General features: G+C 45.3%; 1 protein-coding gene across 1 annotated transcript in view; it reads left to right on the forward strand.

Annotated features, from left to right (window-relative positions):
- DOCK2 (dedicator of cytokinesis 2) overlaps positions 1 to 24134 on the forward strand; it is a 400191-nt gene that overhangs the window by 303302 nt on the left and 72755 nt on the right. Inside the window, exons 28-30 of the mRNA XM_080942111.1 lie at positions 11456 to 11554; positions 13652 to 13746; positions 23543 to 23621. Of these exons, the coding sequence (XP_080798237.1) occupies positions 11456 to 11554; positions 13652 to 13746; positions 23543 to 23621 (273 nt within the window). The remainder of the gene's footprint in view (positions 1 to 11455; positions 11555 to 13651; positions 13747 to 23542; positions 23622 to 24134) is intronic.

A 24134-nucleotide genomic window follows, 5' to 3' on the forward strand; every position in this document is an offset into this window, starting at 1 on the left:
TGTAGAAGGAAATCAGTGGTCATCTATTTGGTGTGGAATTTGATGTTCTCCATCAGCTTCAGATGCTGAGCCCAGGGAGTAATCGATCAAGCGGAAGGCAGAATGGCGGCAGGGACACCTACTTAATTTCTCAAAGGTGAAATTAGTGTTCAACGGCAGCACGCTCTGCCCTAAGCCTGGAAAAAATCTATGTAGTAAGGAAGAGAAATAAGATGTATTTCTAATATGAGACTTAATTACGGGTTAAGTTCACTTGGCATCAAGACCACCCTCATGTCTGATATCAGACTCAGGGTAGGGGAAGTCACTTTGTTTGTGGGAGTTGGTGGGTCTGAGACCTGTTGTTTGGAGGGGGAGGGGCACATAGCCAGTGTAACTGTATGGTCGCATCTCAGGTTTGTCATTTTCAAAAGCTCTGCAATGCCTCGGAAAGCACCTAGCCTTTCTGGTCTCTGTCACCTCTGCCTTTGTTACAGAGATATTTTCAGGAGTGTCATAGAAACACCCACCCCCTTACCTCTCTAAGCTTTCATTTCGATTAGACTTCCGGCCAGGATTTTTGCAGCCTTGCTGGGGCAAAAAGAGCCAGCAGGGGATTTATAGAACCAATCAGCCCAGACAACTCTGACATCTCTTTTCTTTTTCTTTTCTAGATGGAATTAGTAGATACGTCTGCTTTAGTAATGTTGATCTGATATCTGGCCACTACCAGGCTACCTCTCTCAATGACATTTTTCATCATGTGTCACTTGCTTTTTTTCTCTAATTGAGTGTGGAGCGGGCGTAGCTATGGGCACTGGGAGCAGGAAGGACGCTTTCAACACAGGTCTGGGCCTTCTGCTCCAAAGCGGAGGGTGGAGCAGGAAGGAGGATATTTTGCATCTGTGCCAAGCTGCACTGTCACCTTTATTGATGGTGATGGGAGCAGGAGTCTGCAGGCAGTTAAACTAACGCTGACTGTAAGGGACAGAGATCACAGGGCTCTGCCGCCATGTCGAAGGACAGGAAGTGGGACAAAGGAGACTGAAGAGGGGAGAGGAGGAAACTTGCCAGGGTGCGAGTTAGGATGATGCCAGTCGGAAACTTGCAAGGCAGGGAATGAATGGATTGAGAACCATTCCCAGAGCTGGGATGTCAGCGTCAGAAAAGAAGTCTGCCTGTGAGGAGGCGGAGGACCATAGGAAGCCTTGACTTGGTTGGGGTCAGCTCAGGAATGAGCATCTCTCCCCTCCCCTCCCCTACTGATGACCTGAGCCTGGACACGTGCAGACATGCAGCCTCCAAGAAGATTTTATGGAACTCATTACTGCCTTGGACTCAACTTTTTTAGTCATCCCCCCCCCCCCATCTTCCCAGTTCAGCTTCATTGGGGTGTTTTTGTCACTGGGATGAGCTTCATAAAAGCCAGAGCCTCCTGGCCCTGCCACCGCTAACAGATGAAATAGCACTCCCTTTATAGGAATGGGGAGGAAGGGCTTTGAGTAGCTTGCTTTACCTAGTCAGCAGAGCTGGCCTGGGGGTAATAGTCGGCAGGTGCCAGCGCGCCATCCCATTACCTACAGATTGAGTTCTGTCGCTCAGAGCCTGCCATTCCAGGCCCTTGCACGTCTTTCATGATCCCCCCTGTGGACGTCTATGGTACCCAAACCCCTCGCTCATTTCCACCTCTGCCTCTGTCCTCATTCTGTTCCAGTCTGTCTGAAAGTGGGACAGCGATTTCTCGGGGTTTGTACTATCAACTCCCTTCACCAGCCTCTGGCAGACATCACTAATCGATCACCGCAGCCTTTCCTGCTGAGCTAAGACTTGGCCTTAAAATCACTCCCGACACAATTCTCTAGGCAGTCGCTACCAATCAATTAAATTAATCAAATTACCAGACGAAAAGTATTTTCTGTTATATATCTAAGATGTCATTTTCGATTCTTAGTTGAATCTCTCTCAACCTCGTCATCCCTCAAATCTACATTCCCTTTGAAAGTTCCCTTGAATAAATCCAACCCAGTCTGCTGCCACTTAAAAGCCCAGAGCAAACCGATGGTACTTGTCTTACCGCATCAGAATGCATGGGTCTTCACTGCGGCGTTAGCGACATCTTGGGCTGGATCACGCTCTGCTTTGTGCCCTGTCCTCTGTTGCAGGGTGTTTAATCAGCACTAGCCTTTACCCAGTAGACATCAGAAGCAACCCCATTTCTCACTTGAGATGGCTGATATAGAAAGAGGTCCTAGCATATCCTTGGCCCAAGAAGTGGAAGCTTGAAGTGTAAGATGGTATTTAGGGTTCTACAGTCCTCAGAAAACATGGTGGGCTAGGGGTGGGGGTAACTGAGGGAACCCTTTTATCTACATTGTCTTCTCCACAGAAAGCTCTGACCTGGCCCAGCTGCCTATGAACATATCTGTCTGCCTACCCTTGTGTTTCTTTAATCATGGGGACTTTGCCAAGGGAGAAGCAGGGAGATGTGCAAATGTGCATCCTCGGTGCAGCTCCTGGATCCATGGGGAGGTCCAAATTCCCTGCTAGCAGTCAATTGGAAGCAAATTGGGACAGGTCACCATGCTGTTCCTGGGAAACCAGGAAGGTGCTGAGGCTGCACATTCAGAGAGGTATGTTAAAGATCTTTCTAGAAGACCTTCTAAGACATCTGACCATCCTCCCCTCAGTCCTAGAGCTGACATTCATAACCACATTCACAAAAAAACAAAAAAACAGAGTTTTAAAGAGATAGAGTATCTTGTCCAAAGTTCCAGAGCACATCAAAGAAAACCAGGCCTCCATTCCAGGACACACTTGTCCCAGAGATCCTAATGATATGGGACAACAAATGTTTTCTAGTAGGTGGTGTTAGTGTCAAACAGGAAATCTCTCCCCACAGAAAGAGCCCAGAGCAGTACAGATAACAGAGAGGTGTCTTATTGGGCTCTAGAGTTATGAGAGTCTTTAACTATGCTATGGTATAGCATTGTTACTGAGCAGCTTGGTTGTGTGTTTTCCCTTATGATTGGTCTGCCTACATCTTCACCCATGCACTTACTTAAGTTCATTTGGGTATTTATCTCTCCCTTCCTCCCTCCTTTCGTTCCTGTGGGAGCACAGAACATGCCCTGAATGGCGTTTCCCAGCATCCAGGAATTGTCTGACAGTAGCTCAAAGATTAAATATACTATGGTCTTGCTTCGTTGAGTTTCGAGGTATTGCTTAATTTTAATTACGATAACTAAGGATTTTGATCATACTTTTCTTTTTCCTTAAGAAAAGAGAACAAAGGCATTTCTGGGGTCAAGATGATCTAGGACAATTCTGTCACCTCCCTGCTTCCTGATTTCCTCATCTGTAATGTACAAACAGTATTACCAACATCTATTAAATGTTGATGTCCTGGTATGCTTTCTCATGACTGTGAGAGAACACTGACGAAAACCAACTCAGGGATAAAGGGGTTTATTTACAGTACAGCTCATAATGCAGCATCGAGAGAAACCCAAGCAGGAACCTGGAAGCCGCCTATGACACAGCTACCACGGAGAAACATGTTTCTGGCTTGCTCCCAGACACAAGTTCAAGTTATCTTTCTTATATAGCCCAGGCTCATCGCCCAAGAATAGCACAACCCTGTATAAACTGGGCCCTTCTACATTAATTAAAACTCAAGAAAACACCCTCATAGATGTGCCCATAGGCCAGTTGATGGGGGGCAGTTCCTCAACAGAGGTTTCCTCTTTCCCGTTGAGTCATGCTAGCAGCCAAGATGGACCGCCACAGTTGGTAAAGGAGAAAAAGCGTTTGCAACGGTCGATCAAATGCACACACATGGCCGCTGTGACCATTGATGGATTCCGCAGCCGTGCCTGGCTTGTACGTGTCTGACTGATGATGGTTTATCTTCCTTCTAATCCTTCTTTTTCCTCGCTATGACCCCGTGAACAGTCTACACAGATGGAGAGTAGGAGCTTAGCACGGTATCTGTCACACTGCTTTACCTGGTAGTCATCACTGTCCTTTTGTTCTCAGCTCCCCATCCGCCTCGGATTTCATGACCTTTCATGACCCCTTATCCCACAGAGAACGTCCTTTTGGATCATTGAACCTAGACGCACACATTTGCAGGGGCAGGTGGAATACTTCTTAGGATATGCGTCTCAAACTCCAAACCCTACTAGCGTCTCTGGTTTGATTTGGGGTGGGGCGGATGGATGGGTGTAAGATGAGGGCTACACCCTCTTGTCGCTGAGAACTGTCCAATACAGATTTTCTTAGGAAGTTTAGCACAAAGCTTGGAAAGCCCTTCGCTGGTGTGAACGAGGAGAAGAACGCTTTATTCCTGAAGTTGTTCTTTTCCCAATCAGACTTATGACCCTCCCTGCCCATACTTTCATGGATGGAGTTAGAAAAAATAATCTTATGTTTTAGGGGGTGGGGATCCTAATTAATAATAGCCCATTTCCCAGCAAGTTGGCCTCTCAGGTAGGTTCCCAGATACAGATGGTTTTAATTGGGGACTGAGAGCAGCCAGGGGTAGATTTCTGTTTATTCAGCACCGAACAGCGGGAGACTGAGCATACCAAGTCTGAAGAAAAATGAAATCGGTGTCGAAGTAGACCAACTCCACGCGTGCTCCCACAGGAGGGCCAGACCACGCGACGAAATAATCATTTAGTAAGAAGCACTTGCTAAGGAGTGATGGTGCCACCAGGAGCTAGAACGGCCAGCACTTAAGGCATAATTTACATGTTCTATCAACCTATGGCCCTGGAAATAGCAGTAGCGTAGCTCATTGGATAGGCCAGCATGTAAGATCTGGAAGCTTCCTTACAGAAGGGATCTTATGGCCAATAGCAAACTTCTTAAAACTCAGATGGAGATCTTCCACTGCACTAAGAAGAAAACAGTCTCCGGACCCCCATGCGCCCTTGGAAGTTGGTTCCTTGACCTCACCTCGTACTTTTACCTTCCTTGTTCATAGCTTCTGGCCATACTGGCTTCTGCCCTGTCTCTTTCTCAGTCTACCTGCCCCCACCCCAGGGTCTTTGATCCTGTCTCTCACTCATCCCCAGATGCTATTCCAGCCATCCCCATCACTCAGATGTTAGCTCCCAGAATCCACCACTGTCTACTCAGTCCACACGGAGTGTCTTATATTCTTTCCTTGTCCATTGCCTTCTCCCTTTTCCTTAGTAGAGCAAACTGCTGTCTGTGGTGGTTCTTACGTGCTGGCTTGTTACAGACGTGTCTCCCTGTTTCTAGCCCCACTCATCTGGAATGAAAGCTTCTAAAAAATGCCCTTGATAATCATCACATCTATAGCCTTATCACCTTGCACCACGCCCAGCACACAGTAGGTGCTCACATAGTGGGTGCTCCCATAATGGAAGTTCAAAAAGCACTCCAACAATTCATTCATATGAATAGGATCTACCATCCCCCACTTTCCCTTACCACAAAATACCCTACTAATCTCTTTGGAAAATTTAAAGTGATCTCACAGGCAGACCCCAGCTCCAGCTAGGATCAGAGCTGTTGGTTCCAAGGGAAGATGCATGAGGTATACAGGCTCTTCTTCTAGTCTTGACCACAAGCAGCCTTCTCAGGCTGTCCCACTGATCTTTTAGGAAGGGCTGTTCCCTAAGGAACTTGTACTGCCTGCAAGTCTAGCTCTGGTTTATCCAAACAGTTGAGCTGTCATTGATGCCCACAGTGTTGGCAGGGGTGCATTGTGCTGGGGTCACCATGCACAGGTGAGTCCTGTTAGGGTGCACACAGAGGCATAGCATCAGGAGGCACATCTCTGCTTTTTCATGGTCTCCTTCTGCTTTTGACATGGAACAGACCACACAAACCTCCTAGATGTGCGTTCATTTCCCTAAGAAGGAATGGAACTGGCTTCACCTACTGCATGGCAGGACTCCCGGTTAGCTAGGGTTTCAGGACACACAAAGTCAGGCACCTCCTAAAGCCAGACAGTGGAGGGATTAAGTCTTCCATAAAGGCAGTGGCAGCCCATGCTTCTGAACAATTTGAACACTGAAGTCACCTTTCCTACCTTCCAGCAACTATCTTCAAGTAGAAGAAATCTCCCAGCATGCTTTGCTCCAAGAGGTACACACTCACTGAGCAGCTGAACTTGAGATACAATAACCAAAGGTCACTGAGTGTTGAAGGCCACAAAGCCACTGTGGTTAAGCTGCAAAGTTAAATAGGGTCTCAAACAGTTACCATTTTCCCTGGACTGGGAATTTTACCTGGTTAATCTGTGTAGTTTTCTGGACCATAGCAAATAGCATGACAGCAACAACAAACAACAACAACAACAATAATAATAATAGCTGGTACTTACTGGTTTTTTATATAAATTAATCCCATCTTTTATTCTCCATATAAAATAAATTGCTTTTTAACTTCTTTGACACATTAGGCAAGCCAGCCCAAGCCACACAAGATTCTGCTCCAGGTCACAGGCCCATAGCTAAGATTGGAACCCTGGCTACCTGATTTCAAGACACCTCTGCCCCACCCCCCACCCCCCCAGTTGTGCCTCTGTATTGAGCAATCATTAGATATGAGCCTTAGCTACCCCGCTATACCCCCCCCAATACCCAGCACTGTAGCCAGACTTGGCAATGCTATAAGAGAACACACTCGACATCTCAGCCTCCCTAAACACTCTGGTAAATTACAACTCCCAGAGGCCCCGGCGAGGCTCCGAGATGAATGGGTTTCAGAGCCCTGGCTTTTCCTGACACCACGACCTCCCACCTCCAATCAGTCCTGGATCCACCATACAGAGAGCACTAGCTTAATCCAAGAATAAAATCAGTTACATAAGCACATAACAGACATGGGGGGCGAGCAGAGCAGCAGCCCGGGAGCAGCATTTGGCCACTTTCGGCTCAGTCTCCAAAGTGTACCCTGTTCACAGAACTTTTCATCTCCCCGTGAGCTTCCCTCGGCACACAAACTTTCTCCATCGCCTCTCCCTGGTGCTTTCTATATTGTATTTTATTTTGGTCGTGTGCCTTATCTGAAGTTACCATAGCAACGCGTCACCAGCTGCTATCTCATAGTAATGTTGGCATTTAGGGTAGCAAGCTCCTGCAGTTGACTGTTTCCTTCCCTCTGTGTTCTCACCTCTCTCACCAATCTCAGGGGGGACTGGGGGGTACCTCCCAGCAGCCAAGCCCTCTCCTCGATTTTGTTCTCCAAAGCAGGGCAAATGATTGCTTTGCCTTCTTTGCCTAGGTGTACTCCAGGCTCCTCAAGAGTTCTGACTCTGAGTGTGTGTGTATGTGTGTGTGTGTGTATTCTCGCACGCGTATACGTATATGGGTATGTGTACCTGAATGTGTGTATTTGCATTAAAGGTTGCTAAGTAGGAATAGGTTAAATTGAATGTTGTGTGCAGGACTATTAGTATTTCTAATAATAATATGATATGGACGTGACTTTTGATACAGAGGAGCCAGGGTAATGGTTTGGGGAGAGTTCCTACCAGAACTAAAGTCACCTGCTGTGCAGCTCACAGGATATCTGTTTTCTCTTGTTCTCTCCACAGCACAGAGCAAAGAGGCCCTGACTGCTTTCCCCCAAAGCTCCAGTTCTCTCCCAGGTGCTTGAGACCTCTGAGTGTAGTGATACGCTAGCTTAATTAAAAGAACTGATTGTCTCAGATCACGGAAGAGGGTCCTGTGCGTCAAATGTGCCCCGCCAGTCTAGCTTTATGTAGCCCCTCATCAGCTAAGATCCTGCGAGGACTGTTTTTTTTTTTTCCACATTTGACCTAGTTTCAAACTGTGTCTCCTCATGCTGTGATTCATTAGCCACATTTTAAACCACCCGATTAGGTGACTCTGCCTGGTTTGCGCCAGAGTCTCAGATTCAGTTTCTCTCCGGGATTTAATATGCAGGCCCCTGGGGTACTCTGCTTTAAGAAGCAATTTCCTACCCAGGCACCTGGCATGCTGCTTTGATATAGATCAGTGGCCGTCTTGTGCCTTGGTGGTAAATATATGTCGATTATAGAACTTCTGCCAGGAATCAAAAGAAGAGGGTTCTAATTGTCTCAGATTACAGGGGATCCCCCAACTCCCTGAGAACCCCATGTATCACTGAGGCTTTTCTAGATCATTGGAGGGGACGGGAGTTTGAACTTTTAATGATACAAAGTTTGAGCAGCGGTCGACCTTAGGGCTGTGTTGGTTGCTGGGGCAAATAGTCTGGTTGTCACCCCGAACCCCAGTTTCTCTAAACATTTTAGACATCATGGCAGGTATGAAAGTCTGGCCTCAAACTTAAAAAAAAAAAAAAAAAAAAAAAAAAAAAAAAAAAAAAAAAAAAAAAAAAAAACCAAAAACAGGAGAAGGCCAAGACACAATTGCCATTTTGAAGACAATCTTGAAAGGGACTAGCCATCAGAGAAGCACATCGTGACTCCTTATTCCTTCTTTGCATGAGAAAGCGTGAATGGCCATTCCATTCAAATGACAGAGAGGAGCCTTTAAGGAACCTACCTTCCGTGGCTGGCTTTACTTCAGGGTGTCTGTTAGCCACATTTCTGTTATCACCTAAGGATCTATCACCAGATCACCAAAGAGAGCTAGGCACTATGGTAGAAAACCAGGACACTTCCAGTTCAAGAGAAAGCAGTCAATTTTTTGATTAACAGGCGAATGCAAGAGACTTGTCTAAACTTCCATGACAGGGCATGCAAATCCTAGTGAAAGGCACCCAACGGGGGTTTCTACTGATCAAGACAAAGAAATTAACAAGCTGCTAAGAGTGATTTTGATTGACTTGTGAACTCTAACACACTGACTGACTCCTAATAAAACAAAACCAGTTGATTTCGTAAAAAAAAAAGTCCAACTCTCTAAGGAAGAATGGGAAACCCCCTCTCTCGTTTTCATTATTTAAAGGAAGAAAGGAAAAAAAAAGCATAGAAGTTTCCTTAGACAAACCCTAAGAGAACACAGCCTGTTCAAGGTAATTCCAAGCAACTTGAGCTCCTCCGAGGTTTCCCCCGTGCATTTCCTCCTCTTCCAATTCTCAAGCCACTGGGGATAGGGAGCCTTGCGGATCGGAGGCTTTCGGGGCAGCCTGCAGTTCTGACAATGGTGGATTTTCACCACACACACCCACACAATCTCACAGTCTCAGCACTCCTTTAAGCCAAAGATTTAAAGTAAACTGTTGTCCGAGAGACATCAGCATTTTTTTTTCCCTACAAGATCATCGATTTAAAAAAAAAAAAAAAGACAAAAAAAAAAAAAAAAAACCTTCCCATATCGCTTACCTTCAAGCAGTGCAATTACCTGCAGAAGATGCCGCCTCTTTTCCTTGTACAATGAGACAGCCTTTGACCAGAAGCCGGATAACTCCAAATGAAGGGAAAATAAGCCCCTTATGTTGTAATTTTCACTGTTTATACGCAAGAAGTGTAGTGGGTCTGCTCACGTAGGAATAAATAAAAAGCTGAACAAACTGCACAGCAGCTGCCATGTGAAAAGAAACGCCCTCTAGTGGCCACAGGATGAACTGTTTCAGGAAGGAAGAGAAGAGACTGAGGGAACGGAAGCACAGGCACACACACACACACACACACACACACACACACACACACACACACAGAGCCTTACCTGTCCCCTACATGTAGGCTAGCCAGAGGTATAAACTTCATTTCTCGATTTCAGTGGGACCTTGCTAAGTTAGCCAGGAGGTAGCTGTTTTAACCTGGTTTGAACGAGTTGAATAATTTCGCAAACTCACGACTACCCCCTCCAGAGGTCTAGCTAGGAAGTAACAAGCAGGTAGAACCCCCAAGACTTTGGGTTCCTATGTGCAAGGTGGCTAGAGCCCCTGAAAGTCTAAGCTTAGTGCTTTTAGCCAGATACCCCTACTTCTTAAACATGGGCTGAGTTCAGGGATCACCAGCCCCTGTGCAGGTGACCCACTTAGTCATAGAGTTTCTTCTTTTAAAAGGCCACTCAGCAGTTCCAAAACTATCAATGATATTTTAAGTGATTGTCACCAGCATCGTCACCTCGTTCTGTTACGGAGATGGCCCTGCTGACTGGGAAGGCACGGCACCTCTAACTTTCTAACTGAAAAGTGAGAGACTATACCTATGTGAGCTACTTTGGCAGACAAGAGCATGTGACGCATTCAGTCAACCGAAGGGACCTAGGAAGGAATGCAGAGTGGGCTTCCTGGGGTCTTTAGCATGTCCATCACTAGAGCAGACCTACGGGCTGGCTAGTTTGCAGATTACATGCATGTATGCATGCATAGATGATATTTTTAATAACACGAGAATTTTGTAAAGAGGCTACAGTTTGTGACTCACACACACACACACACACACACACACACACAAACACACACTCAGATATCACACACCTGTACTGTTCAAACATGAAACTTCTAAGCTAACTATCTTCAGCAGGAGGAGTCCCTGGACATGACTATCCAGGCAACCTTCCAAAAAAAAAAAAAAAAAAAAAAGTCTATGCTGGGCTGGTTCACAATGAGACCCTCTCTGGCCAAGATGGTAGTCCCTCTAGAATTTGAGAATATCATCCTGCCCTGCTTGATTAGTGGCTAGTGCTTTCTTTACCATCTCTATCTGTATCCCTAGCACAGACATTCCACGCCCTGGGAGGGAGAACTCAGGAGAGTCTGAGTGATGTCTCCACTCCATGCCTTGCCATAACTCATGCTTCTGCATTCCCAGGGTGCCTTGGAGAGCCACCTCCTCCTCGGGTCTCTACCTTGATTTCCCTCTTGTCTCACTCCTTTCCTCATGGACAATAGTCATGCTTTCCCAACTAAATAATAAGCGCACTCACATCATCAAACTCACCATCCGCATCTCCTTTATCTTCTTTATCCCTAACAAATGCCAATCCGGCAGGTGTTAGGTTCTCTCCTGGCTGATGGATTCAGGGTGACCCAGTAACTGATCTCTCTGCCGGGACTGGCAAGGCACTGAGCGGTGCTGTTGGAAACGTTGATCTTTTCAGGAACTCCTCTGGGAGTGGATATGGGCAAAGATAAGACAATGGGGATTCACACAGACAAAAATTATTTACCAGAAAATGAAACTGCCCACCCCCGGGGATCTTGGCTGACATAGGCTGAGTCTCCCAACATCCACAGAGTGTGGTCTCCAGGGTGCAGACAGCACAGAAGTGGGGTGCAGCCGTGGGTCTGCTCTTAGCTTTGTCTCTGGAGCTCCTACTACAACTACAGACACATAATGGGTGTTTAATGGATGCTTTTTAAATGAATTAGCAGTAAGGACATTTCCTCTTGGAGAGCTGTTTTACGTGCCAGTAAGAGGAGATGTTTCGCTGCTGGGTGGCCCTTTATCAGTGCCTGGGGTGATTGTCTGTTTTCAAGCTTGTCAAGAGATGGAAAGAACAAATTCCAGAGTTATTATGGTTTTTATTGTGTCTCCTAGAGTCACTTTGTGGCATGCATGACAGCCATCTTGGACCAGATGAGTGACCAACACTATTCCTTTTATATTGAGACCTTCCAGACCAGCTCAGACCTTGTGGTAAGTCTGGAGGACATGGTGAGGGGGTGGGGGCAGGCAAGAAAAAATGGAGAAGAGCAGTGTGGCATACCCTTGCTCTTCTCCTGAGTTTGGGGCAAGAAGGCCCACTACAGATCTCAAGCACATGCGTTGCTGATTATGACCTACGCGTCAGCTTTCGTTTCTAGTATAAACTCACTTCTAGAATACATCTCCAGTCCATTACCGTGTTTGCTCTGGCTCCCACATCTAGATTCCCATCAGCAAACAAGCATTTGTTGATGAATCATGTGTGCCCTGGAGCTCAAGAACAGGAGTGTCAGAGCTCTAATATTTTAGAGTGGAATCCTAGGTAAGCCACAGTGTGACCTCAGGCGAGCTAACTTCCCTTAAGCCTCAGGTTATTGTTGTTGTTTGATTTTACCTGTGAACGAGGGGTGACACCATGTGTGTCACAGGCTCTGGAACCTAAGCGTGACAGTGAGCACTCAGCAAAAGGCAGCTGTCATTGTGCCGTAACACGTGGACAGAGAGAGTTGGTCCCTGAGCCCGGCTCATCTCTTAGGACTCATCTGCCACACCCACCACCATCACCAGTGAGAATTCACAGACTTGGCTCTCTGCCAAGAGTCGAGCACATAGTACCTGCTTGTTCCTCGTGGTGACTTTGTGGGGTAGGCATTGTCCCATCCTCATGTGGTAGCTGGGACCTTGTGCCACAGAGGTGCTTTTTTCCCTAGAAGCAAAATTTGCTAGAAACAAGCCAATGCCATTTCCAGACTTTAACAATTTAGCTTAAAGCAGTATTTTTGCAATGGTATTCTGCATAGCACCCTCACTACGATACCATAAACACACACATCACACATCTACACACACACACACACACTCATATATATCATGTCACTCACACATGCACACAAATGTACCCTCACACATGTACACATACACAACACATATATACAGCATACCACAAACACTCACACACACAACTGCACACACTCACAGCACACTCACACACAAAACTGCACACACACAGCGTACACACTCTCACACATACACACACATATGCACACACAACACACATATACACAATACTACACACACAATTGAACACACACTTACAACACACTCATACAATGATTGCACACACACAATTGCACACATACACACATTGACACAGACAATTTCACAGCACACTCATAGCACACTCACACACAATTGCACACCCTCTCACATACACACACGCCCACACAATGGCATATACACAGCACACTCACACCAAACACGCACATACATATACACATGCAAACACATACCAAATGCAGCTAATCTATCTTTATCTGTTTCACACATTGGGTTTCAAGTGAGATTTTCTCAGAACAGAAGCTTCAGTGAACATGACTAGACAATCCTTGCTTCAGGAAAGACCTGGGGATGGGTGGGTTCACGTAAATCACCCGGGGGATTTTGCTTCATTACCTGCAGCTCAAGGTGCTCTGGGTAGCCATGGATCTTGACTTTGCTGTCTGGGTCTGTGCTGAATTTATTTTCTCTAAAGATAAAGATGAAGGTTAGCCTAGTGCAGAAATCCACTCTGAATCTCTTTAAAAGAGGGGAAGACCTTTGTTACACCCCTTCTTTATGAGTCTATATACACACGTGACATTTGAATTCACTGTGCCTGCGCATTGCTAATTAGATGTTCATTTAAATAATAGTGTATTTGCTCAGTGACCCGAGACTGCACCATACAGTGTGGATTGTTTACTTCTCAAATACATATTTGGGAAGATGATTATAAAATCATCAGCAGATACATTTACTTCTTTATTCTTACCGACAGAACCAATAGTTCTCTATTCGCAGAGACCATTTTTATCCACTGTTTGTATTCCGCTTGTACCTGTGAGGCAGGATCTTGGTGGCTGACTTATAAATTTCCATTTCTAAACCTATTGGGATGACTTTGAATTCCTTAGCAAAAACCCGGGCCCCTTCTCAATTTTAACCCCCTAAAGGAATATAAAGAAGATATTCATTCACTACCACCGATAGCTAGACATGTTAAGTCTGTCCCGGTGACTTGGGATAACAGGCGTGTTTGGCATTTTATAGGACTTTTTGATGGAAACATTCATCATGTTCAAGGACCTCATTGGGAAGAACGTGTACCCCGGGGACTGGATGGCCATGAGCATGGTTCAGAACAGGTAAGCTGCCCAGTGCTTCCCGAATATTGCCTCGTGCGCTCACCATTTGTGTTAAAAAACACTAGCTATGGGAGGGAGATAAGAGAGACATGTTAACGGGTCCCTTCCTTCCTTTGCTCAAGGAGGAAAGGGTTCACCAATCTTGAAGTCACCCCAAATAGCCCCGTACTTCTCTGTTTCTAAGTTGCATCTAAACTGTGATACTGCCTATAGTAGGAGAGTTTAGGGGAGTGTTTAAAATTATGTTTAGGATAATACAATGTTTTCTGTGTCATATACTAAGCAAGTGTCCAAAGCACTGGGTCAAACCTTTAAAGGTTTCCATGTTACAGTACTGGAGGGGGAATGCTTTCAATATGCAAATATGATTTTCTACCCTGAAGAAATGAGGAGGAGCATTTTACAGATGAATCTGCCTTTGGGACAGTACAGGGTATAACTTATACATCTTTTATTTATTTATGTAATCTCTAATCAGGTCTCACAGAATATCAGTGTAACCCAAGAATAATTCACAACCTGAAATAAATACTTACCAACAATTCCAACCTTCACTATTGTGCCTCTAATATCATTGTGGTAAGGTACCTGTAAGTCCCAAGACTCAGCCATTCCAATAATTCCTTCCCCTGCTTCCCTGCCATCCCCCATTTGCTTTTTTTCATACCGTGGTTATTCTGATCTGTCTCAGGATCCTGTTCTCAGGTCACACCTATGTCCTCTCTTGAGCAAGGCCTTCTTGACCCCTCCCTTCCTTTCTCTCCCCGTCCCTATGGATACTTATATTTATTTATTTCAGGTCTGTACCATAGAAAGCCCTTCATCTCAAAGGGGTTTCTGGTTTTATCTCCCTGTAACTACCACCTCTGCTCTTCATTACACAGGCCAAGAATTGGCTGACAAAGACAGAAAGGTCCCCAGAGAGTGGCAGAGAAGAAAAACCAGAACATCTTTTTAGTAAAAGGACTGGAGGGAAAGCTATGCACATTTACATATTAATGATTTTGTCATTGCATAAGGTCTGAGATCTGTCTCTTGCATGCTAAAAGCTGATGCATCACCTGCTGATCTCTGGGAAATTGTTCTTCCAGTCCCTGGATGCCCAACTGCCCACCGTGTGATAGACACCTGGCTACAGTATTTTTGGACTAGCTTTAGGACTGCAGGAGGGGAGGAGGAACCAGTCAAGGCAGAAGAAGGCATCTGTGTATACATCTCTGCTTATTGTAGAAAGAGGAAGCTCTTCCCATCAACGCCTAGGCTACATAATCCTACGAGGCACACCATGGGTCAGAAATAGACTCTTCCCTGGCCTTGTGTCTTGCCAAATTTCCGAGCATAAACCCTGTGGCAGAGCATAGACCCTCATACTTGGAAGGACACCATGCTTGGCTTAAGGCTCATCTACTACCATCTCTTGACTCTTACTCATTTGTAGACAGTGGGACCCCTGTCTACATTTTGTATAGCTGCTCAGATTTCACTGGTCAGCCATCTTGAATTGTGGTTGAAGCTGTCTGCTACTCTGAACATGGTCCTTCAGTGTGTACCAGAAGATAAAACAGATAGTCTGTCAAGCTCTATGAAGCATCCAGGAGATAGTACAGGGTCATTTGCATTTGGGATATGTCCAGCTTCTCCTGTTGTCTACTTCTCCATTTCTGTATGACATATGGCTCTGCCTGAATGCCTGTATCCCTCCAAAAGTCCTGCACCCTGTGATTCTGTCATGGCAGAAAAGCCTGTTTCCCATTGGGTGTCTGTCTGTATGCACACGTAGCTGCTATCCTCACAGTGTTTCACAGGACTGGTCAGTCTGTACACTGTGAGCTTTTCAAGTACAACCTCCTTGTGCAACTTGACTGTGTGTCCTAACACAAAGAGTGACATTCATGCATAGGTCCGGTGACTCCCCATGTCCACAGGGAACTTCCTGACTGGGATTTTAAAGGGATCTAGGTTTTTGAAAGTAGAAAAACGTATGCGTCCAGATAACTTGAAAAAAATGTAGAGGTCTAGTTTTATGCTCGGCTGGATCCTGATGTTCAAATGAAGATGGAAGAAAGCAATGCCCCTGCCTCTGTCTTGTCTCTGTTGGCTTCATTCTCAAACAAACATTCCCTTTCGAGGGATGAAAGTACACTCTACAGGTCACACGCATATCTGGTTAAAATACATGAGTATTTTGCCTGTGTGTAATCCAGTAAGCCACTTGAGCACCTGTGCCTGTGCACACCAGAAGGGGGCATCAGATCCAGGGACAGTTGTGAGCTGTCCTGAGGGAGCTAAGACTGGAGGCAGAGTCCTCTGGAAGAGCAGATAACACTCTGAAGAGCTGGGCCTCAATATAGCCCGGCAAATATGTATTTTATTGAAAGAAAGAGGAAAAAGAAAAAGTTTCCAGAAAAAACCTCCGGAGAGAATTTGGCTTTTTTTTTTTTTTTTTTTTTCTCCAGTCAGTACAGTGTAATTCCCAAGGCTAATCTTCAAAGTCTAGTATGGGCTACATGTTCCTCCATAAGCCTCTGTGGCAGAAAAATGAAAGGCATTTTTAAAGCCAAGCTTTGATCTTGCAATCTGCCTTCTGAACCGGAGGTAGTATGGTGAGTTCTACCCAAACAACAGGGATCCAGAGTCGCTGTTAGTTAGGAAGGCTAGGAAAGGGAACGAATGATGTGAGCCAGTGCAAAGCCAGAACTGGAGTTCAGGCAACTTTCCCCATTTGGAGCTGAGTATCAGGCATTTTGGGAGAAGTTGTTAGTAATCTGTGCGAGGACTCTAGTTCTATTCCAATTGCTATGATGAAGTGCTCTGGGCCGGGGGTGGGGAGGGGAGAAGCAACTTTAATAGAGAAATGGTTTTTTTTAGGCTTAAGATTCCAGGTTTCAGTCCGTTATTCTAGGAAAGGCAAGGCAGGAACTCAAAGCAGCTCACTCCATCCAGTCAACAGCAGATAGGACATGAATGTGTCTAGCCACCTTTCCTTCACTCCCACACAGTCTAGAATACCACGCCTCGGAATGGTGCTAATCACGTTCAGGGTGACTGGTCTTTTCACCTCAGTTAACTCAATTAGGAAAGTTCCTCCGAGATCTGCCCACAAGCTGACCCGATCTAGACAATCCCTGCCTGAGACTCTCTTCTCACATAATTCTCCATTGTGTCAAGTTGACCAGTAAAATGAGCCTTCTGTCTCTATATCTAGAAGAATGGAAGCCAAAAAATTTTTAAAAAATCAAAGAAAGTAGAATTGTCTCCTAAATCAAAGTAGTTACTGCTGTGATCGGTGACATCCATGTCTTTACGTTTCAGTGTCATTTAAACTCAGGTTTGAGGGTACAGCAGAGGCCTGTAGCCCAGGTTGACCTTGAACTCATGATGCAGATGGAGAGAAAGATTCAGGGTCCTCCCTCCTCAACCTTCCAAATCCTAGGATTACAGACTTGTATAACCACAGCCCGCTGTGACCCTCCCCTCTTCAGAAACCCATTCAATTGGAGTGTCAGTTTCTGATTCCCCGGAGAGAGGATAACTATGGTCCATTTTACAGGATTTTGCATTTCCCGTTTCAGATGGATAGAGTTGTTTCTCAGTGCCACACCGATAACAAGTCAGAATTCAGTAAGCAGGGCACTGGTATCACTAAGTGACGCCAACTTGGTCTTAGGCTAGAGAAGTGTCTGCTAATGTCACCCCCTCCAAAGATGGCTGTTCTTTTGTTCTTGCAGGAGCATAGCCTACTCTATAGGCTTCTTTCATATTCTGGCTACAAGGATGTCTCTTCCACTTATGGAGCCTGTGAGGGTTGCTCACGACATCTACATTTTGTGTGTTATTTTATAGCTGGTATTTGTTAAGCACCTAAAGGCTTCCCATGCGTTTGATTCCCCGCCCTTGCGACAACCTTACGAGGTGGAACCACAACCATTTGCAATTTACAAATGACACAGATGACAACTTACTTATCGCTTTAATGCCAGGAAGAGAGACTCCATTCAACCTGAGCCAAGTTCTGAGCCCGGGCTTCTTCACCCATGTACGAGAGCCATTTGTACCGAAGAACCTTGAACAGACATTCAGACAGCAGCAACCCTGAAGGGGGGACAGGCTGCCAGTTTGCAGCTAGTTTGCAGAATATATGCAAACGGAATGTGTACTGTGATTTATAGTGGGACACTCACCTAAAGTACCATTTCCTGTTCCCCAGAAAGGAGCAATCCACATACACAGGGGGCTTATCTCTAAATTAGCCTGCATAATCGCTAATGAACTTTTTACCCTTATCATCCTCGTTCTTTTCCTCTCTCTAATCTTTTATTTATCTTTATCTTTTCCCCTCTATTATGTATGTTGCTGTAATCAGTCTAATACCACCTCTGATTTGTGTGTGCATCTGTGTATCAGTCATAGATTACCCGTGTTTCTGTTCTGCGGTGGAGCCGGTAGAACCTTCCAGCTTTGAATGTCTCCCCAGCTGGAGGCTGTTTGTCTATGCAAAGGAGATGCCTACTATAAGAAACTCTCTCTGCTAGAACATTTCTCTTTTTGGTAAGATGCAGCATTCAGCATGATCTGATTTATATGGCATGTTTAAATTTCAAAGGATCGAATTCTTCATAATGTTGTAAATTAACGCAATTATGCTAGGAAACCTCTCTCTTCCCTCTTGCATCTGTGCCTCAGTCAGGAATCATAGCACTTCAAGGGGAGTCGGGGATTTAAACACATCTCTACGACTGCCCTTAAAACAGTCAATCAACATTTATTGAGTGTCTCAGGCTCTAGGGAGGGCTCAGATCCATTCAAGTTCTGATCCCGAAGGCTTCCTTGTAGTAAGGAAAATAATAAGTTTGACCAGAAATGTGTCCAAGTCCCGAAGTGACTGACCCTCATGAGCGAAGAGTAGCATGAAGATGTTCTAACCAGCGAGGGTTGCACCTCCTTTGGGGCCCATGTAGCTGACATCCTGCATAGCACATATTTACATCACAATTTAAAACAACAGACACTGAAATAATTTGTGAGCAGGGGTCGCCACAACATGAAGAACTGCATTAAAGGGTTGCAGCACTAGGAAGGTTGAAAACCACCATTGTAGCTCATGTCTTCCTGGGTTCAAATCCTGTCCCCTTTATTAGTTATGGACCTTGGGGAAGTTACTTAGCTGCTCTGGACTCAGTTTACCTCACTGTAACACAAGACTAGTAATAGTCCCCATTATGGCAGATTGTGGCATTGATGTGGCTGAAAGGAAAGAATAACTGGTATAAAGTAAGGACATTGTTGATACATAGAATTATTTATATCTTTACATTCCTGTCACTGAAAACGTGGCATGGGGCATGTCTGGAGGACAGAGGACAAAGGACAACTTGTGTCAATCAGTGCTCTCCTTCCACCACATGGGTTCTAGGGATCAAACTCAGCATGTCAGGTTTAGTGACAAATACCTTTGTCAGCTGAGCCTCCTCGCTGGCCCATGATTTTTTTACCCCACACAGCACAACTAATGTTGAAATGCAATAAGATTCCAGATTTGGTGAGGCTGCTGCACCCCCAGGGGAGTGGGGAAGGTACTTCGGGTGAGCTGTGCCCTGGCAGCTTCTCCCTAACTTCTTGATGCATGAATCTTGGGGTGCTGGGGTGATAGGAGCAGGTTAAACGTTCGGGGAGAATGCATGTGTCAGGCTCAAGAGAAGCATAAGTTCTTTGGCCTGAGTGTATCTGTTATGTCTGTCTTGTACATTTTGACCAGAAGACTCAAATCCTAGGAACCACAGGGCTGAGAGCGGGATTCACAGGAGTCCTCTGGTCCCCTGAATGTTCCTTGCCAGGGAGGGCCACCACTCCCTTCTCTGCTTTTATTCAAAGTCATTAGACTTGTGATTTTGGCGTGGTGTTGTGCTTTCAGAACAGAGTACTTCCAGCCTCAGTTTCCCCATCACTGAATGTTATGGCAGCAAGCCAAGAACCAGAAAAACAATGACTGAGGTTTACTGAGGGTACTCATGTACAGAGGCATTGGACCATCGTTCCTAGATTGCATCTTACTGAGTATTACACTTGGTTCCTCTTGTAGAAGGTGTCAGGGAGATGCTGGGGAGGTCAAGGTCATAGCTCAGAAGGATGCAGCATTGACTAAACAAAGTTTGTTGCAATCCTTGTAGAGCCCTGTGAACCAGCCCTGGTTCAGAGTGGACACTCTGGTTACCGTAACACACACACACACACACACACACACACACATACACACACACACACACACACACACACACACACACATACACAGTGGATAATAAAGTTAGGTTGAGATTTGAAAATAAACTGCCTTTTAAACAACTTATGCTCATTATTGAGAGCAACAGAGAGTTGAGTCTGTTCTTATGTCTATCCACTTCAGAACAATTTTTCGAAAAAAGAAAACCAGATGAAGAAAAACCCTATACTTCCTACCTTAAACACAACACAGAGTTAAGTGGGGTTCTTAAATTCAGCTTATGGCTGTCAGAGAAGCCAGGAGGAGGTAATATACCTCCTCTCAATACCCCCAGCACATGGCTGATTAGTTTCCAGTCACTAGCCCAGCCTCTAGGAGCCCCAGACGGGTTTAAACTGACAACCTCAATAATGTCTGTTCTGGAGTTACCGATAGCTTTGTTGCTCAAAAGAGTATATAAAGCCCTCATTTGGGTATCACATTTCAGCTCCTGAGATGTTTGTACACAACGTGACAGCCACTCAATGTGCTTCCATCTAGAGAACCAGATAACTAATCTTTAAGGAGAAAAATATAGATGTTGTTTCAAAGGCATCTTAGCAAACAGCAAAAAGCAAAACCAAAGAAACCCTGCTCTTTGACAGCCTTATGGGGCAGTAGATTTTGTGGGATTTTTTTTTTTCATTCTTACTGTTGTGTGGTCCTTCCTGCCTGCTCAAACTTGATTGCTAGGTGTTCCCTGCTTGTTCTTTGTCTGCTCATCTGTTGGCATCTTGGTTTTATAAGGAGAAGTGGGCAGCCTGAAGGATCCTAGAGATTTTCTGATGACCACTGTGCAACTGCAGGCTCTGGGTTGGGCACTGAACTCAGTACCCACGATGCCCCATTCCCTGCAGCAACTCAAAGAAATGGCCCCCTCACTACTGTGTAGCAGGGAGGAACCTGAGACTTCAAAAGGATAGTAACGTGACCCAAATCCACAGAGCTGGAGAGTGGCAAAGTCAGTAATAGCATTTTGGAGTGTGTGCATGTTCCAAATTCTGTGATTCCAATCACTAGAATAAATTGCACCCCCACACACTTCTTCCCCCAGCAAACAACATGTAAGTACTTAATGAACTGCTACTGCAGCCTTATTACCAAGAAGTGCCCCACCAAAAACAGACAAACAACAATAACAACAGCAAAACCCTCTAGTACCTGCCATGTTCAGCCCAGCCAAAATATAGCAATACTGTTTATGTGCAGCCCCCATATGTCTGAGAGCTTCCTCTTTTATTTTATTGGGATGCTTCTGGCTGCAGGGTGCTCCATCCATCTGTAGGAGAGGGATGGAGATGAACTCGCTGGTACCTTGGAATAAGTGGTCCAGGAATAAATTCTACCCACCGAGGGGTGGTGAGAGTGGTATTAATAGCCCAGCTTATTTGTCTCCTAGAAGGGGACACTTCTTGATGTGCAAATGTGTTGTGTAAGATCTCTTAGTGGCTCCCAGGCATAATGGAGCTCAAATAATATCCCACACTCATCAGCACTTCCTTTATTGGTTTCCTCTGGTACCTCAGGCAGGCTGTAAGCATTATCCTGGACCAGCCACTCAGGGGACAAGGATATACTGATTGCTTGCTGCTCATTAGGAATGGTGGAGCCAAGATGGCAGAGTGTTTTACTAGCATGCATTGGAGTCTAAGGTCTGTCTAGAGCATCGAAAGAAAGAAGGCAAAATCATAAGCATAGGCATGCAAAAAAGAGACTTGGTTGCATCTTAGCTGGAAGGCAGCCGCAAAACTCGAGTAATGATTATGGCTTTGTCCCCATTTGTAGCAGTGGGGTAAAGTGAAGTAGATCGGTCTAGACCTATTCTGAAAGCAACACTAAGAGTATACATTGACAGACTGGGTGTTGGGTGTGGGACAAAGCCAAAGCCAAGGTTATCAAAGTTGAGTCATCTTTCTCTTTGGGAGCAAGTGCAAGGGGGCCCCCATTCTTCATTCACATGGGGAAAATGACCAAGAGAAGCGGGAGTGGGTACATTTGAGAGTTGGCTTTGGTGTGAAGGACAGTGAGCAGGAATACAAGCTAGAGCTCATGAGAGACCTAGGATGAAGATACAAACTGGGAAAGTGAGCATGTGAGCAAGCCATGTTCCTAATCTCTAGAAAGGCGAGGTCTGAAGGAGGAAACGGGCAGTATGCCATTCACTGTCTTCCAGGAACACCCTGGGGGTCCTATCCTGTGAGTGGGTCAAGGTCTACATCAGAAGTCTGGCTACATGAAGATAGCTCAGATTTCAAATGTGCCGAGTAGAGAAAGTGCCCCCAGAGAGTCACCTATAACATAGGAGAATGATCAAACGCTCTAAGAAGTAGGAGGTTCTGGCTGTTTTCAACTTTCATCCTCATGTGTCCCAGGACTGTTCTGAATGTGGCCTAGCACATCTACAGAGGACAAAAATCACATGGGAGTGTCCAGAGGTTGAACAGGACATCCTCAAATCTGCGCTAGGAAAACATAATTTTGACTTAGAAGAACTGGGACAGGCTATAAAATGAAAACATGCCACCAAGTGCAAAGGCAGTAACCTGAATTGCAGGGTAAGAGTGGAAAATGGGTATAGGAAGACAGGTCTGAACAAAGCATGCAGGGAATGGCATGTAAAGAGAAAGCTCCGCTTGTCCATGGGCAGTGGAGAGCCACAAAGGTCAGGAATGGCTATGATCAAGGCTGCCTATGAGAATGGTGGAACAGAAGAGGGTAGTGTGAAGAGTCAGTGGGAGTTCATGGACCACGACAAAAAAGAACAAGGTGGTCAGAGAGACATGGAGGGTGCACCTCGACAGCCCAGTACCAAATGTGAACTGTAGATGGAATTTAGCTAGCACTGTGCCTGGATAAAGGACTAGAAAAGAGGTGTTTGAAGGAAGTGCACTAGGGCATAGAAGATCGATCACAGGAATATTGTCTATTATGTGGGGGGGTGAGAAACCACAAAACAGCCAATCAATAAGAAACTGATTAAATAAACTGTGGTACGGTCATAGAGTAGAAAGCTCTTCAGTGATTAAAAAGGGTGACATGTGGCAGCTCTCATTGGTGTGAAAGGACTCCGCGATTTATTATTGAGTAAAATCGGCAAACTATGAAGCCACATTTGCCTTGTAATACCATTTATCAAAGTGACGCCCTAAAAATGTCATTTGTACGGATGCTTCTAAGGAGACCTTTGAAGTGATGTTCACCCGTGTGTTTATGGTAGCCTTCTCCAGGAGAGGGGATCCCTTGGAATACTGGCTGTTGTTTGGGGAGGGGATGCTCTTTCTTTATATAATTTCTGGGCAGCATGGATTGTTTAGCCATATGCTTCTAATTTTTGAATATAAGACAATACAAATTTCCAAAAATTCAAATAGATGGTTCTTGAATTCTAGTGAGGCAACCTCAGCCCCCTACTTTGACCTGCATTAGTCCCCATCTGGACGATCAGCCCACTCTTGGTGGATGTGAGGAGATTTCAGTCTATCAGGAAGGGAAAAGAGACAGGATGCTCAGGTGGCCCAGTAACCTTGTTTCCTCTTCCAGGGTCTTCCTGAGAGCTATCAACAAGTTTGCAGAAACCATGAACCAGAAATTTCTAGAACACACAAGCTTTGAGTTCCAGGTGAGTGTGAGGCATTGGATTTGCTCAGGGCAACCCTGGCCCATTGGGCTCATTGCTTCCTCTTCTACCATCCCCACCTGCAAGCACACAGAGGCTCTAGGCATCTCTGAAGACATGTGGAAGGCAAGTGGAGAGAGGAAAGAAAATGTCCCATTTGACTAGGATGCGTATCACTTCCTTGCTGTAGAGAGGCACTGCTGTTGACTTTCAAAAATGTAACATTTTCTTAGTATTTTGTTCACTGGTGCCAAGGAACAGCCAGTCACAAATACTAAATTATAAAGCTTTCAAGATTATCTCTGTGACCTTCAAATTTCTCCTAAAGTCATTTTGGTGTGTGGTCAGTCAAGATTCAAGGCCTCTGAGACCTTAGAGTAGACAGAAATGGGACTGTGTGGTAAGTGATGTCCCTCGTCAGGCCCATGAAGAACACGCTCTTCAAGGCCTGATAGAAATGTCTGTATTACTACCCATGGCTGCTGGCGTGAGAGAGAGAGAGAAGAAACCCTACCC

Source organism: Micromys minutus, assembly GCF_963924665.1.
Source record: "Micromys minutus genome assembly, chromosome: 31".
In the NCBI taxonomy this organism is placed as follows: Eukaryota; Metazoa; Chordata; class Mammalia; order Rodentia; family Muridae; genus Micromys; species Micromys minutus.